We start from the raw sequence: 14,538 nt of genomic DNA on the forward strand, positions 1-14,538 counted from the left end.
AAGATGTTAAATGGACTCAGACACAGAAAAATAAATGTATAAATGGGTCTACTTAAAAGATAATGCAGAGTTAAGAAATCTGGGGAATTATTCTCTTAACCTCTAACCTCTGGCAATAGTTCACTGTCTTTCAATGTAAACATTAATTTTTCAAATCGCCCGGTACCTCGATCTTGTGCTCGTGATGGCTATGGGGAATAGCACAAAAAAACAATGCGCCTGAACTGTGCCAACCGTGCACCAAGACTAACGCTATAGGCCAATTTCATCTGCCAAAAAGTAGATGGAATGAAAATTTGGCTAAAGTGCCAATTACAGTCATCCCCCGGTTTGCAAAGTTTCTCTGCAGCAAAGCCAGCAAACAACAGGACCTCTCCGCAGGCAGAGAACTGGCCGCACGCAGAGGAGTCTGTGTTGAGGCTGCGATTCAAGAAAGAAACTCAGATTCGCCAAACTTTGTCGAACCTTTAATGGACGACATTTTAAGGATATTCTTTTCGGAAATGCTCACGGCAGGAGAGTAGGAGACAGTCTGCACCGCCCGGCGTCACTGACAGACGTGCTCATCCCCCAAAAAACAAATTTTCCTATTCCGGTTGCTGGGAGGAAAGTGTCTCCTACATGGATCCTGCCGTTAGCGGCCTTGTGGTTGACGTGCAGTGTCATAGGACGAGGAAACATCTCAACTGCTAAGAGCAAGAGTGGGCAGGCAGCAGCACAGTCAGCTAGAGCTCCCTGGCCCTCTCTCTAATCCACCGCCCAGTGGTGCTGGAGAGATCCGCTCCAGCCTGGCCTCGGCTTGTAACCTCACAGCGTCCCTCCCAACCCTGGAGAGAGAGTACATCCACCGTTACTGCGCCCATCCAACCCTGCAGTCTGTCACGCCAGCTGTAATGTCCAGTCGTATAAAAAAAACTCTTAAGCTTAAGGTTGGACTCGGAAACAAATGAAATCTTTTTCTTGACCGTTTGAATTAAGCCTCTTTTTTCAACCACAAACTATAATAACATTAAATGTAAGTAAGCAATACAGTTGCACACAATTTTCATCAACTGAATTTTCTCTATCAGCAGCAGCGTAAAACTCTCTAGCTGTTTCCATGGCGTGGAGACTACTTTTTAATACCATTTTTACTTTCTGATGGAAGCCGTTTTGGACCCAGTCCTCGATCCAATTATTTTATCCCGTTTCTCGAAAGAAACTAGTTTATCAGCTTCAACCACTTAGCTGGGGATCTTGTTCCACATCCCCAACACCAGGGTGGTAGTTTTTCTACTGTTCATCCCATGGTTCTGTAGTGTCATTCAGATCGCTCCTTTGCACACTCACAACCAGCCCGTGCAGAGGGAGAGATCAGCCTGACATCAGTCAGACTTTGGTCCAAACAGCACTGCTTTTCTCTGTTGTTTGTTCCAGCAGAACAACCGACATGCTCCAGACATTAATGACAAAACAACCTCATCTGAACCCTAACACGGAATTAAAGCCGTTGAGTACCCAGAATACATTACATGAATCGGCTAAAAAGCAAGAATTTTACACAAAGTTTAAACAATCTGGAGTGGATCAGCAATATAAAATTAGAGCTCCATTTGATCGAGAACGCGACACAAAGCTAACTATATAGTTGGCTTTCTACTACCGGCAGCGTTTAACTAAGACCTCATGACCGTCGCAAATTTCCCACAGAAATGCTCGGTGTCATGATGGCTGACCTCTGAGTGAACTGAAGAATGCCTGTCAGTAACTCCCACAGCTCTGAACAGCACCGGGATCACGCCGAGACAGGAGGACCTGCTGTGGCTGGCCCAGACCATTTCTCTCTAGAAAAAGGTTCAAAACACAGGAGAGTCTTGAATCGCCTAGTGACGAGGTCAGACTAGCTTAGGGTTACGGTATGACCCAAGAAAAAGGTTCTTGTTGCCACAGTGACTAGAGTTTCAACCTGTTCTGGTTAAAAAGGAGAAAGCACAGATTGCGCTGCCCTGTGGTTAAGATGAGAAGGAAGAAGCAGGGCGCAGATCCCCCGTACTTTACGGTTAAATTTCAAGGGCAATCAGGTACAGACCGCGTCAAGGCAGGAAATCTCTGCATGTACTGTTGCAGTTCACCCGTTTTGCGGTTGATAGTGCTGAACTCATGCTTCCTGGGCTTGAAGTGTACCTTTTGCACAGTCATGGGGCTCATCTTCAAATGCTCAAGTGTGTCTTACTAGTAAGTGTAGTAGGAAGGAGATTTTTTTTAAACCAGGACCGATCTGTCCCAGTTTCACAGTTACTCACTAATTAAATAAACCGACATCTAATAAATATAGCAAATAGGGCACAGGGTCCCCCAAACCAGAGGGTTCATGTTCTCAGGCTCTCTAGCGCTATGCAGTGGGTTTAGGGAGACCTCTCACGTGGTATGAAAGTAGTGTGTGGAAAGAGGACATGGAACCCTACTACAGACACGGAAACAAATATTCAGGCCAGCGAGAAACTGACCCATACACGACAAAGACAGCCGAGTACAAAATGGCAATGAGATGGGTTAGTTTCTCAAACTGACACAGCTTTGTGCGTGTAGAGGGGAGCAATATCTATTTTCTTGTCATCATTCATAACTGCCTGGCTGGAGGCTGAAAATAGATGCGGATTTCAAGATACAGCAAGGCTACAACCTGAACTGTCTGACCTTCTGAGCGCCAAACATCTAATTTCTTAAACCACCATACCTGAGTTTCAGTTTCTAAAATTATCTGCTTTTCTTGGCACGCTAATACCTATAATAACAATGATAATAAGGCGCTGTTCCCACAGATACAGTAGACAGGGAAAACCAACTCCCACCAACTTTAATGGTTATTTTAAGTGCCGGTGATGTAACGCAGGAGAGCGTGGGCAGACTATTTCGGGTGCTTCCCCTGCTCCTCCACAGTTCGGATCACGTCCCAGGGCGGATTTAAAAATACCCCCGGGAACACGAGCTGCTTCTGGATCGGTCCTAGTCCAGCTCTCAAGCTGGGCTGGCCAAGGACCCTTTCGTTGCCAGTGTGGTCCCACAGCAGCGCCTGGTGGTCTTGCGTCTGACCAGGAAGTTCTTGCCAGTGTGGTCCCACAGCAGCGCCTGGTGGTCTTGCGTCTGACCAGGAAGTTACAGGGCAAACCTCCTTCTAGGGATCGAAGCGAATCTGACATTCGTGATCAATGATTCTCAACGCATAACCCAGCCCGTGTACCTCGTACAGCTATATACGCATAAGGAACCATGCCAACCACAGGAGAAGCATACTGAAACAAGCATTTTCTTTTCCGATTAAAAGTCATTTAATGCATTTTTAACCAAACGCTCTGGACAAGACATCCAGATCTAAGGCTCTGCAGATTGTTCTAAGCATGAGAAACCGAACTGTTCCAAGTGAGCATTTACGGAATCCTTCGGAGACTTGGATAATGTTCGTGTCAAAATAAGTGGCGTTAAGAACTAGGAAGAATTGCGCGTTTCCCCGATTCGCCAAACCCTTTAGTTTACCAGAGGAGCGAGAATTTGCCTGGCTTGGGTCTAGCGGCCTATGAGCAGTCTGCTAGAAAAAGCGAAAGCAGCGCTGTGTGCCAACACAGACACTACTGTCTGCAGAGGTGGCATTCCCTCTGCCTGCAGTCATGTGGAGGCAGCGTGTGCTCGGAGATAAGATTACAGGCCGCAGTGCCCTTGTAACCCACCTCACCGCCGTCACATTCGTCTGATGCAGATGCAGGTCGGTCAGTGAGGAACTTTCCCAGAATAAACACAAAGCCATCAGGGGCTCCTTCCCATGTACGGGCAAGGTTTCGGGAGGTGTTAAACTGTTCCTCGGTTGAGCACGGGGGGGGGGGACGTTCTGCATGGGCTGATGATGCTGCCAGCATTCGACACCCCCTCACGAGGACAATGCCACGAGAACTGTTAGGTAAAAGGCAAAAGCACTTCTAGACAGATGCTACAGGACAGTTCCAATTATGTTTCATGTGCACAGAAATAACCTGCACTGCGAAAAGCACTCTGCAGTCTTGTAAAGTCTTGTCAAGTGCGCAGCAAAGCTTTCTGCCTCTGCTGGGGGCTGGCTAGCCTGTAGACAGCAGTGAGTGAATCAGTGCTGTTCGTCAGCAGTGAGGAGTAAAGCCACTTTAGATGCATCAAGGACAAGTGCCAAGCAGAAGATTATCCTTATAATTCAGGTGATGAAAGCTTTGAATCGTATCAAAAGAAACGCATGTAATGGCAGCAAGGCATAATCGCAACAGATCTCTCAGGGAAAATCCTGCTTATTTCCAAGCAAATGTTTTCTGCCTTTGACATTAAAACCTTTCAAGTCCTCAAAGCATTTTTTTTTTTTAGAAATTAAAATCTTAAACAAGACAGGAATGAAAAAGAGCCAGATCCTCTCTGGAAAGGTACATCATTTTACCAACAAGATGGTTTTTTTTTAATGAAAAAGGATCAGCAGCAGAAATGCCATCACTCTAGCTGAAGGATAACTTGACAGGTCAGAGAACAGAGTGATCGGGGGTTTAGGAGTCAGACAAACCTGACGAAAAAAAAGTCATTTCAAAAGCACTATAGCGCAATATTCTGAATCAAGGGGAGACTGATTGAAGCTGCACAATATGGACCACACACAAGAATATTACACAAGTTATAATGACACGAACATTAATAAACTATTGCAGGGTGATCTGCAAACTCTGCTCTTGCACAACAACAGAGCTGATGAACACAGCCAGTAAGCCATGGCCTTTTGAGATGTACTGCACTGAACAGATTCAACTCTAAATCTAAACCTACAAAGAAACTAGACCACTCTACACACCAGGTATAACTACAGTAGCAGTTGTACACTTCACAAATTAAGCGGGACTATTTTAAAGTCCCATTTAATTAAATCCTTCCTGCTGAGTACTTTGCCCATTTTCAGTTACACAAATTGTAACATGTATTGCACATCTAATGCAAAATGGTTATTTATACAAATTGTGTAGAGCTAGACACGTAACATGTATCTATTGTACTTGCAAACACATTTTAGACTGCCCGGTCGAATTAAGGTATTATCAGTCTGTTCATTATAGTTTCCACAAACAGAAGATATCATGTGCTGTGTCCCCCTGTCTGTATGGGCTAGAGCGCACACACACACTAATGGCCACACTGAGGTCACCGTCCAATAACTTGGACTCTGCACTGTATTAGTGCACCTAACAGAAGCAGGTTTACTCGCGATCAAGAGAATTGATTGCGCAAGTGTTTAGTTCGGCAGAAAGAGAAGAAAAAGAATCTTTAAGCACATTTTCAGAATCTAGGCAAGTGGACAAACGAAGGACACACAGACTACCCCACATCACTACCCATCTGTTTGCAACAAAAACCTCCTCCGTCATGTTTTCAGAAAAACTCTAGACAAGTCAGCCACAAGCCAAGCAAAACAAAGAATTAATCCATAGCTGAACTCAAGGTTTCAGTTTTCACTGACGTCTTACACCAGACTCTGTAAATACTGCACTTTCTATAAGACAACCACCTGCTGCAAGAGAGAATTCTCTGTTGCGAACATTGTCAGAACACAAGATCACAAGCAGAAGAGTTCTCAGGTTGAGTTACCAAAATGTTTAATTACCATATAACCATACATCCTGATTCAACGTTAAAATGATTAAACACTGACAGTTTTAACTCAATTTGTTCACGCATGGAATGTCAACAACATCCCCGGAGCCCACAGGCAAACGCATAGAGTCGGAAAACTGTACCGAGAGTCTCCTCCTGACTTTCAGTGGAAGGTTCCGCTTAAAATCCATCAAAGTAATCTCGCATCCAAGTAACTCCAGCGGAGACTCTGACAATGTAACAGGCAGGGACACGACGGCACCAGTTTTTTTACAGCTCAAGGTCAGGCTATATCAGGAGCTTAAAAAAAAAAAATGAATCGAGCAGCCATAGCTAACTGCATAAGAGAAAGCGATGGGGGAAATTCCAGCATTGGCCTCCTTAGCTTTAAAAGATAAATCCAGCAGATCCCGTTATACTTTCTTTTTCCGCCTTCTACAGAAAACAAGATCAAGCTCTATAGGTACCGTGCTTCTGGTGGGAGGAGAACGTAACCATGATTCCGGACTGCTGTCATTGTATCCTGCAACAGAGGCTTTGGGGGTGGATATAAACCCTGGAACTATTAAAACACCAGATTTATCAAGCTCTCCAAAATCTTTTAATTTGCCAAATATTCAACATTCACATTCTGGAGGGTGCTGCAGCTGTGTCATCAGGTGGTTGTCGTTCGTTGTTTGTTTTTTTGTTTTTTACGGTTGATATGAATAGAATGTTCTCCAGTGACAAACAAAACAGAAAAGGGGGAAAAAAAAGGCACGTGGCCAGGATACCCCTGAAGCTGGGCTTCAAGAGCTTGACCGGAAACACGAACACAAACCTGCGCGGCTGAACACCACTGCAATCATGTGAAAGGCGAGTGAAATTCATCCTTTCAGGGGAAGTCATGAGGACTGACAGCACTACTTAAAGGTAACTTACTTCCCCGTCCACTAAGGATGTTGATTTATTGCATCTTGGAGCCCTGCCTGTACCGCCTGGGTGAATACCCGTGAAAGCCCTCTGGAACAACTCGTGTACGGCTCTGGACAAAAAAATAAACTAAATAAAAATTAAACTGAATGAAAAGGTCAGATGTTACAACATCACTGGACCTTTCGTCCTCCTACTAAAAATACAGGTAGGAAAGCACCGCATTCAGATCTTCCCTGGTGCTTCTCTTATGTTACAACTACTATTTCTTTTCCCCACATTTTCCGACTTTAGAAACGCAACTGGCTTGTAAAGGAAAGGTAAACGGAAATGTTTCTCGAATGTGATCTTTGATATTTAAACCGATCCTGCGATAACCTCTCTTGTAAAACATTCCTTCTTCTAGACCATTATCCTCGTACAAGGGTCTCCTCATCTTTCCTTGCCCACAGGCGTACTCCATTACTGGAGGACTCCATTCATCACCTCCATGTTCCCTACGTCCACCACACCTGCAGAAACATCCCAGCACAACAGGCGGAGGAGCTGGGCTGCACCCTTTCGAGAGCACAGACGTCCCCAGCATCGGCGCTTTTCTCTGGGCACAATCCCGCAGTCTGCAAGAAGTTCTTATTCAACCAGGCCTGCTGCCTGGAAAACGTTCCGTCTACTGGGACGGTTATTATCCTGGCAGAATTCCTTCCACACCAACACCCAGTTGGCCCGACCTGTAATTCTCTGTAAGATATGCTGGATGGTCAAAAGAGTAAATCGGAAGGGATCAGTGTGTGAGCTCTTTGGAGGGTCTGTATATTTCACTGCTGGAGGAGCAGAACTGTAGCAAAACCCTTACAACAGCGAGGCGAGCTCTGACTCCACAGAGAGCTGAAATTGAGAGGCACTGATATCAGGCTTTACTCACGGCTAAACCAAGCTGGCAGTGTGGGGTAGGTCCCATTGTAGCAGGCTACACTTTTCGATAATGATAAACACCCATTAACATAACTCTGCCTTTCCAAAGAGATTGGTTTGAAGGAGTGGTTGCCAGACTCTTGTGAATATTTCACCACCACATTTTGAACACGAATCTGTGAACTCCTGTAAAGCTTCACAGTTCACGTAGTTTAAATCCCATTAAAAGTTATAACCTGTCATTAAACAATCTGGTCAGCTATAAACAGAACAAAAGGAAAATGTGATTCTACTCACAAAGAAGTGAATGCTTCTTTACTATACAGTTTAAAGGGAAAGCTTTTCAGCTATAAGCCATGTCTCCATAAACACTCCAAATGCCCAAAAAACTATATTTCTCAAACGCAAGCAGTGGCAGAGCCATCAGACTGCTTAATTTGGTAGTGCAGACACTCAACTTCCAAAACAGGAGACAAATTAGATTAACATGGCCCACGATCTAAAAACAGCTCCAGTAACATAACATTTACCAGCCTAGCTGTGCCAGGTCCTGCATGCGGATTTCATTGTCTGGGCAGCCCTGTGCAGGATGTACTTAATATCCCAATACATGAATACTTTATACAATATAAACCGTTGCTAAGTGCATACAATTGATTGTTAAGGTGTACGCGATGAAAGAAACGTATACATTTAAACAAATCAAGCCACGGTAGGTTACATTAAGAGACCACCCAAAGCAATTTAATGTGCTGCGATACAGTCCACATTTTACCTTCCTGCTGGTAAATTAACTTAGCCGGAGAAGAGCCGATTCAGTCACTGAACTATCCTTCCACCAACTTCGGAAAGCGTGTCTCAACGCTGTTTCTAAGAAGTGCACGACGGCAGTGAGGGTCCGTAAATCCTGCTTATAAACAGATCCCCTCTCTTGAAGCAGCAACAGACCATCAATAGTCTTGGGAGGCTGTTCAAGAATATGCTCGGCACTTGCAGAGACCTCTTTCATACAGACTACACACACCTGCGTAAGAGTACGCAGCATGGATATAGAATATATAAAAGGGCTACAGGCTATTCAGTGACTATCGGGGTTTCTGCAGAAAGAAATCACTTTACTTTTTTTACTGAAAAGAGTTCTGCAGATTTCCAATGCCAAGTAAAACCCCACAAGGAACTAGAGCTTTATTTCAAGGGGAAACGGTCGAGGGGCAGCCAGAAGCTGCAGAAAAAGCGACTCCCTTCGTTTCACGACTTCACGGCGATCCAACCACAACAGGCTTTTTTCTTCCCGTGGGAAAAAAAAAAAACGCTTTCTTTAGACAGGGAAAGTCAAGGAGATGAGAATTAGAACGGAGGTTTTTGAAATTCAATGCCTGAAGAGAACACATAAGAAGAAAGCTCAGCCGCGCTGTATTAGTATTATACACTGACCAGTCATGTCCCACCCTTATTTCAGCTGCACCAGTACATCGCTATAAATAAACCTGGAGCCAAGACACCCCTCGGGATGCATAGAGAAAAAGGCTTGTTTAAAAATCGTATGTTTAAAAATGGAAATGTTTACGATTCGTTATTTCCCGTCACACATGGGAGTTCTCTGAACTGGAAAGAATACTCCCGGGGAATGGGAGGAATGTTTTTTTGTAAAATGACAACAAAAGGTCAGTTATCCGAACCTGTGGCCCTCCAGTGAAACGGAAGGGAGAAAAAGAGAGAGGCTTTTTTTTTTCCCTTCCCGGTGAACACGAATGTCAAGCAGTTCCCCGTAAACAAAGCAGCTCTTCTGGGAGTAGGCTTCTGGCTTGTGTCCTTGCTATGTAACCGGATAACAGGACGGGCCTTCTTCCCTGCTGGATGACCGCAGCTCACAGGTTTCTTCACTAGTAGAGAGCACCTTGCGAAGACTGTGACCGCTCATCCGCAACTTCAAACACAAAATCAGCTGTGAGTCCCGCAGGTCTCGACCCTATTTCCCCACATGGCCTGCTCATTGGCCGGGAATACACAACAGGCCACAATATCGGCAGCTTTCTCACAGGACACCAGACTCCACAGTCTTTGGTTCAACTTTGACACGGGAACTTATTGTATTATAACGGCCTAAATCAAAAGTGTGTTTCTTTGCTCAGCACAAAAAAAAAACATCTAACTTTCCTACTGTAGATCTGAAAACACAAACAAAACCAAGTTCTCAAAGACCAACAAAGACCAACAAAAACCTTGGTAGAAAAGCATAGGAGAAACAAACATTAAGGAAGAAAAGTAGATTCGATTTTAGAACAAACTTCATTATAATTCAAGGCAAGGACCATTACTTAAATCATTTTAATATAGCTAGCAACTTTGTCAGCACATGAAACACAGTCTCCAGTGGATCGTGTTGACCTTGGTTTTCCAGGTCATTTTTGTTTCATTTCAAAATGCCCCTCCAGCCTCTTGATGCCCGTCTGCTATAGAACAACTCCGATAACTCAGAACAGTCAAGAGTAAAAAGGAACGAAAACACATGAAAAAATAGAAGATCCATGTGGAAGGCCAAGTTCGAAAGTAAAATGAAGATAGGATTTTTTTTCATTTAAAAAGACCTTTACTTAAATCACATTTCTGATACGAGACCTAGCCATTCTCTGACTGCGTTATCAGGTACCGCCGAGCCCAGAAGCAATGGGCACAGGGAAGGACACACCCTGGATCTGACACCGTTTGCAGCGTTTCACATTTTATTTTTCAAAATGAGCAGTAGGGGGGAAAAACAACAGTTCTCGGTTACAGCACTACCTCCAGTGACCGAAGAACTAACTTCTCAAGACATCAGAAACAGTACAGGGAGCTTCCCGATTTAATTACGCTCAAATCAGATTTTGAAATGGGTGGCCAAATGCATAAAGATCAGAAAGTCCCCTTAAAGGGGGACAATGACGTCAATGTGGACTCATTAACTACCTTCTCGTCTCCCGATTAGAGACTAGCCCGCTAGTTCAAAAAGAGGGCTCCACGTTTCAAAATGCGATTCTGCTGCATTTTAATATTTCTTTAACTTGTTCCAAAAATCACTAAAAGATGCACAGAGTTAATTTAATCCGAGTTTACCAAGCCTTAGTTTTTTCCAAGTCTGAGCTTTTTTCCCCTCTCAAACATAGCCATCGATAAATGTAAGTCTGCAGATCAAAATAGTTGTACATCATGAAAAAACTGATTGCACATATATACACTGAACTCAAACCTTTGCAGATGGGTAAACAACGCTGCAGCCAAAACTAGCATGACATTTCTGCGACTTCAGAATCGTGACAAGGTGCATTTCATTATGAGTCCCGACAGTTTTCTAGGTTACAGAGGATGACCTTCTTATGTTTATCTGCAAGATGGAGGAAATATAATAAGATTACATGGTTGCTGGCAACAAGGGAGGTGTGTTGCACAGTTAAGCCTAAAAAAAAAACTACGAACCCAACAGCAATATAAATGGCTATCATCTAGGATCACACCACAGAATCATTATCATTTAGAAACGTGGATAAACCCTATATTCTTGTGTACTTCCTATCAGTCAGTCAACTTACCTAAAGCTAGGACACTGTTTTGAGACTAGAAATAAAAGAAAATCCGCTTATTCTGAAGGAAAGCACTACAGCCCTCATTTTAACTAGCCCACAGTTAATTATGACAGGGATGAGGGAACCCTTCCCGCCCCTCCAAGCAATAGTCAACATCAATATCCCAAATTCTGGCCTTGCCAAGTGTGAAAACAAAAACCCTAGTGCAATCAACATGTAATTTAATAAGGCAATATGAAAACAAGGCACCACGGAACTAGCAGAAAACCTCACCATTCAGCAGAAGCACTGTTGCAAATAAGAAAATAAGACCTGCACAACCAGTATCTCTCACCTCCAGGAGGTGCTCCTCATTTGTTTTGATTCCCAGGGAAAAAAAAAAAAACACACAACGCACAGACCACTTCCTGTGGAAAAAGAAAAGGTGCCGCGTCGTCTCCCACAGTAATTACCAGCGAACCGAAGCGCCACAGCTCAGGTGAAAGGAAAACCACAAAATCTAATCTCCCGTTCTGCATCATTTAACACCAAGCTCTGGCACACGAGCAAACGCCGGCCTGGGGAAGAAAAGCGGGCACTTTCACTGAGGCACATCAGAAATGTGTCCCCCATCTTCCATCCCACGACACCTCTGAGCTTCAGCCCTGCCGGCTGAGCAAGACGGCGGTTTTATCCCTGCTCCCAGGGGCTGCCTAACGGGCGCTGTGCTGCTGCTGCTGCCTCCTCCTTCCCTCTCTCTTCCCCCCCATCCCCCTGCTCTCCTCCACAGAGCCACCCGGCGCCACCAGAGCAATTGTTTGCCGAGAGAGAGAGAGAAAGAAAGGGCTGCTGCCTGCCTGGAAGGGCAGAGCGAGAGAGCGATGCACATCTGTACCCGGAACGCGTGCTCTCCTTCGCAGCCCCTCTCCATGACGGCGGGCGCTGCGCCGCGGCCAGGCAGGCGCCCGAGGGCCGGTGCGGTAGGTGCGCGGGGGGTGTCCGATCTCCACCGCGCAGTCCGCGCCCGTCCTTCTGTTGACAGGGGCTGTCTGGGAGAGAGCGGGGCTGTAATCACACGTCCGCCAGCATCCTGCTCCTCGCGCGGCAGCCAATCAGGGGGGCTCCAGCGAATCTCTCATCTTCTGGGCCAATAGCGTGCACGCACACGCAGACACACACACACACGCGCACATGCACAGGCGGGGAGAAAAACAGGGACGGGGGGGGGGGGGGTATTGAGCTCCCAGCTGCCGCTACCCTCCGCTTCCAAAAACAAGACAAGTTCTATCAGATCTGGAAAGCAGAATTGGAGACCCCTCTTTCCACAGCCATGAGCACTCCATGGCAACATATCGCTCCATCGGAAACCCCATCTGGTGCGACAAGATTTATTTTCACCCGTCCAATGCGAGCGCAGAAGCGCAGCTTTCCTAGAGTCTGGAGTGGCGGCTGCTCTTTCAACGGCGGCATTATAGCACTACCACGGGCAAGAATTAAAGAGCAGACAGCACCGCCAGATTTACCCCTTGGATTACTGAACATGAACCCTTTATAGTTCCACGAGGGTCTATAATAATGTAGCCTGCCTGGTAAATAAAATGCCCCCATAGACTGTAAACTTCTCAAAGATGTACAAAAGAAGGGGTCCTTAATTAATCAAGCAGAAGTAAATTCATGGAGCTTCTGTAAAAAAAACAAAACAAAAAAAGCCTGGTTTCACCAAGTCGAGAATCATTTCATTTTACCGGTGCGCAGAAAACACGTTCCTTTAGATGGAAAGGCTACGTGGGGCACCTGGGGTTTTGCAGAAGCAGAGGATTAAGCTACCGCTCGTGTCTTTCATTATCGGTAGGCGGCTCAGAGATCGCCCCCAGGCTCCAATTTAAACGCTATTTATTGCGGCAGACTTCCTGGGCAGCGACGTGCCGGTCGCTGGGATTTTCAGAAAGCCCGCCCCGCGCCCGCCGCCAGAGTCCACCGCTGATTAAATGTCAGCGCGGATGGCGCAGAGGGCTCCTCGGAAGAGGCCCAGACCACCGGCCTTTGTTCCTGGACGCCAGCGATCTGCACGTCCCCGCCTGAAGGAAAACAGTCGCTTCCCCCCTGTTGATGCATCATTTTCAGAAGTTCAAACCGAAAACTGAAAATCCGAAACGAACCAGCTCTTCCTTTCCGGTATCGATTTCAAAACTGTAGAGCGATATGCGTCCTCGGAGGAGGTGGCGTGGAGCAGTGACACCCGCTTTTGTAGCTCCTCTGCGGCCTGGTTCTTCGAGCCACTGAAATAAGTGGAACTCAAATAGAGTCCAGAGATAAAACGAAGACTTCTTTGTGAAGACCGCCCTTGAGGGAAGAAAACGGTGTCTACCTTACTGCAAGGAAGAACCAGCCAAGCCCGCTGGACTCCGACGTGCTCCCACTCACAAAGGCAGACCACAGAAGCAGGCTCCTACGATTTCGGGATCAAAGACTTGGCTGAGGTGTTGGCCTTCCTGTCCCTTCGCACAATGATGAAGCCACAGAAGGAATGCCGAGGTGGGCAAAGACAAACAAGAGAAGGCCCATTTGTCCCATCCTCCCATTTGGAAGTTGGTAGCTCGCTGCTGGCTTCATCACTCTGCTCTCCTCCCCACTGAGGGCTGGGGTGTGGGGAGCGTACTGGCGCACTCTGGCTGAAGGCACGTCATCCAGGTGGGGCTGCACACTGGTGGAGGTGGAGGGGATCCCCATTACCTGTAAAGCACTTTGAGTGGAGTGTCCAGAAATCGTAGGGAATTAATTAAATTAATCATGTTCTCAGATCCAATTGCATGTCCACGTATTTTCCACATGGGACCTACGGTTGGCGCTGCACTGCTGATCTTGAAGAAGTTCGCTGGGTTGACGGTCAGTGCCAGAGAGGATTCTGAAGATTTGGATCAGGTCTCCTGGTAGTCTTCTCTGTAGGAAGTACACCAGGCACGTCCAACAGAACACTACATACCCACAGAAAGATGTGTCACCGTCTTATTTGGTTATGCCAGCACATGCACAAACCCACGGGAGGCTGCACTGAAAGCCCTTGAGATAAAGCTCATCCAAGGTATAAATTTATTTGCAGCTATTTCACATGCCCTACGTTTATAATGTGCCAAGAGGTTGCAGGAAACACTTTCCCAAAACACAGGAGAACGGACACCAACGTAGGCTTATCTGACGGACCTGTATTTGGTGTTCCCATCATCAGTTCAACACTTAACTGTTCCTATCAGATGAAGACTTGCATTCAAGTCCCAGGTTATTTGCGTACATTTTAAGTGAAGAATGGTTACTATTCCATTGAGGAGGCTTTGAAAAAAGACTCTTAAAGAGCAAGATGCGGATTTCCAAACCTCTGCTCTTCTCCACACCAGGAGCTGTTAGATCCACCTGTAGTGGGTGACGTTACAAGCGAGCAAGCTGGCATTGTGAAAGCGAGGGTAGGAGACGAAAAGGCCCAGACCAGCCTGTTAACTGGATCAGAGATGGGAATACAGACCCATGACAAAGCTGCAAATGGAAAGCGTGCAAA

At 45.9% G+C, this 14,538-nt stretch overlaps 1 protein-coding gene across 12 annotated transcripts in view; it reads right to left on the reverse strand.

Annotated features, from left to right (window-relative positions):
- slc4a7 (solute carrier family 4 member 7) overlaps positions 1-14,538 on the reverse strand; it is a 71,385-nt gene that overhangs the window by 40,528 nt on the left and 16,319 nt on the right. Inside the window, exon 1 of one of the 12 annotated variants that reach the window (XM_069195211.1) lies at positions 11,884-12,078. The exons of 9 other annotated variants lie outside the window; for them this stretch is intronic. In XM_069195211.1, coding sequence (XP_069051312.1) covers positions 11,884-11,919 — 36 coding nt within the window. In that variant the 5' untranslated portion in view covers positions 11,920-12,078. Of the gene's footprint in view, positions 1-5,768; positions 5,902-7,049; positions 7,212-11,883; positions 12,079-14,538 lie in introns of those variants that run through there. 2 more of the 12 variants (XM_069195212.1, XM_069195210.1) reach the window with 2 other exon arrangements.

This window comes from Lepisosteus oculatus, chromosome 10, assembly GCF_040954835.1.
Source record: "Lepisosteus oculatus isolate fLepOcu1 chromosome 10, fLepOcu1.hap2, whole genome shotgun sequence".
Lineage (NCBI taxonomy): Eukaryota > Metazoa > Chordata > Actinopteri > Semionotiformes > Lepisosteidae > Lepisosteus > Lepisosteus oculatus.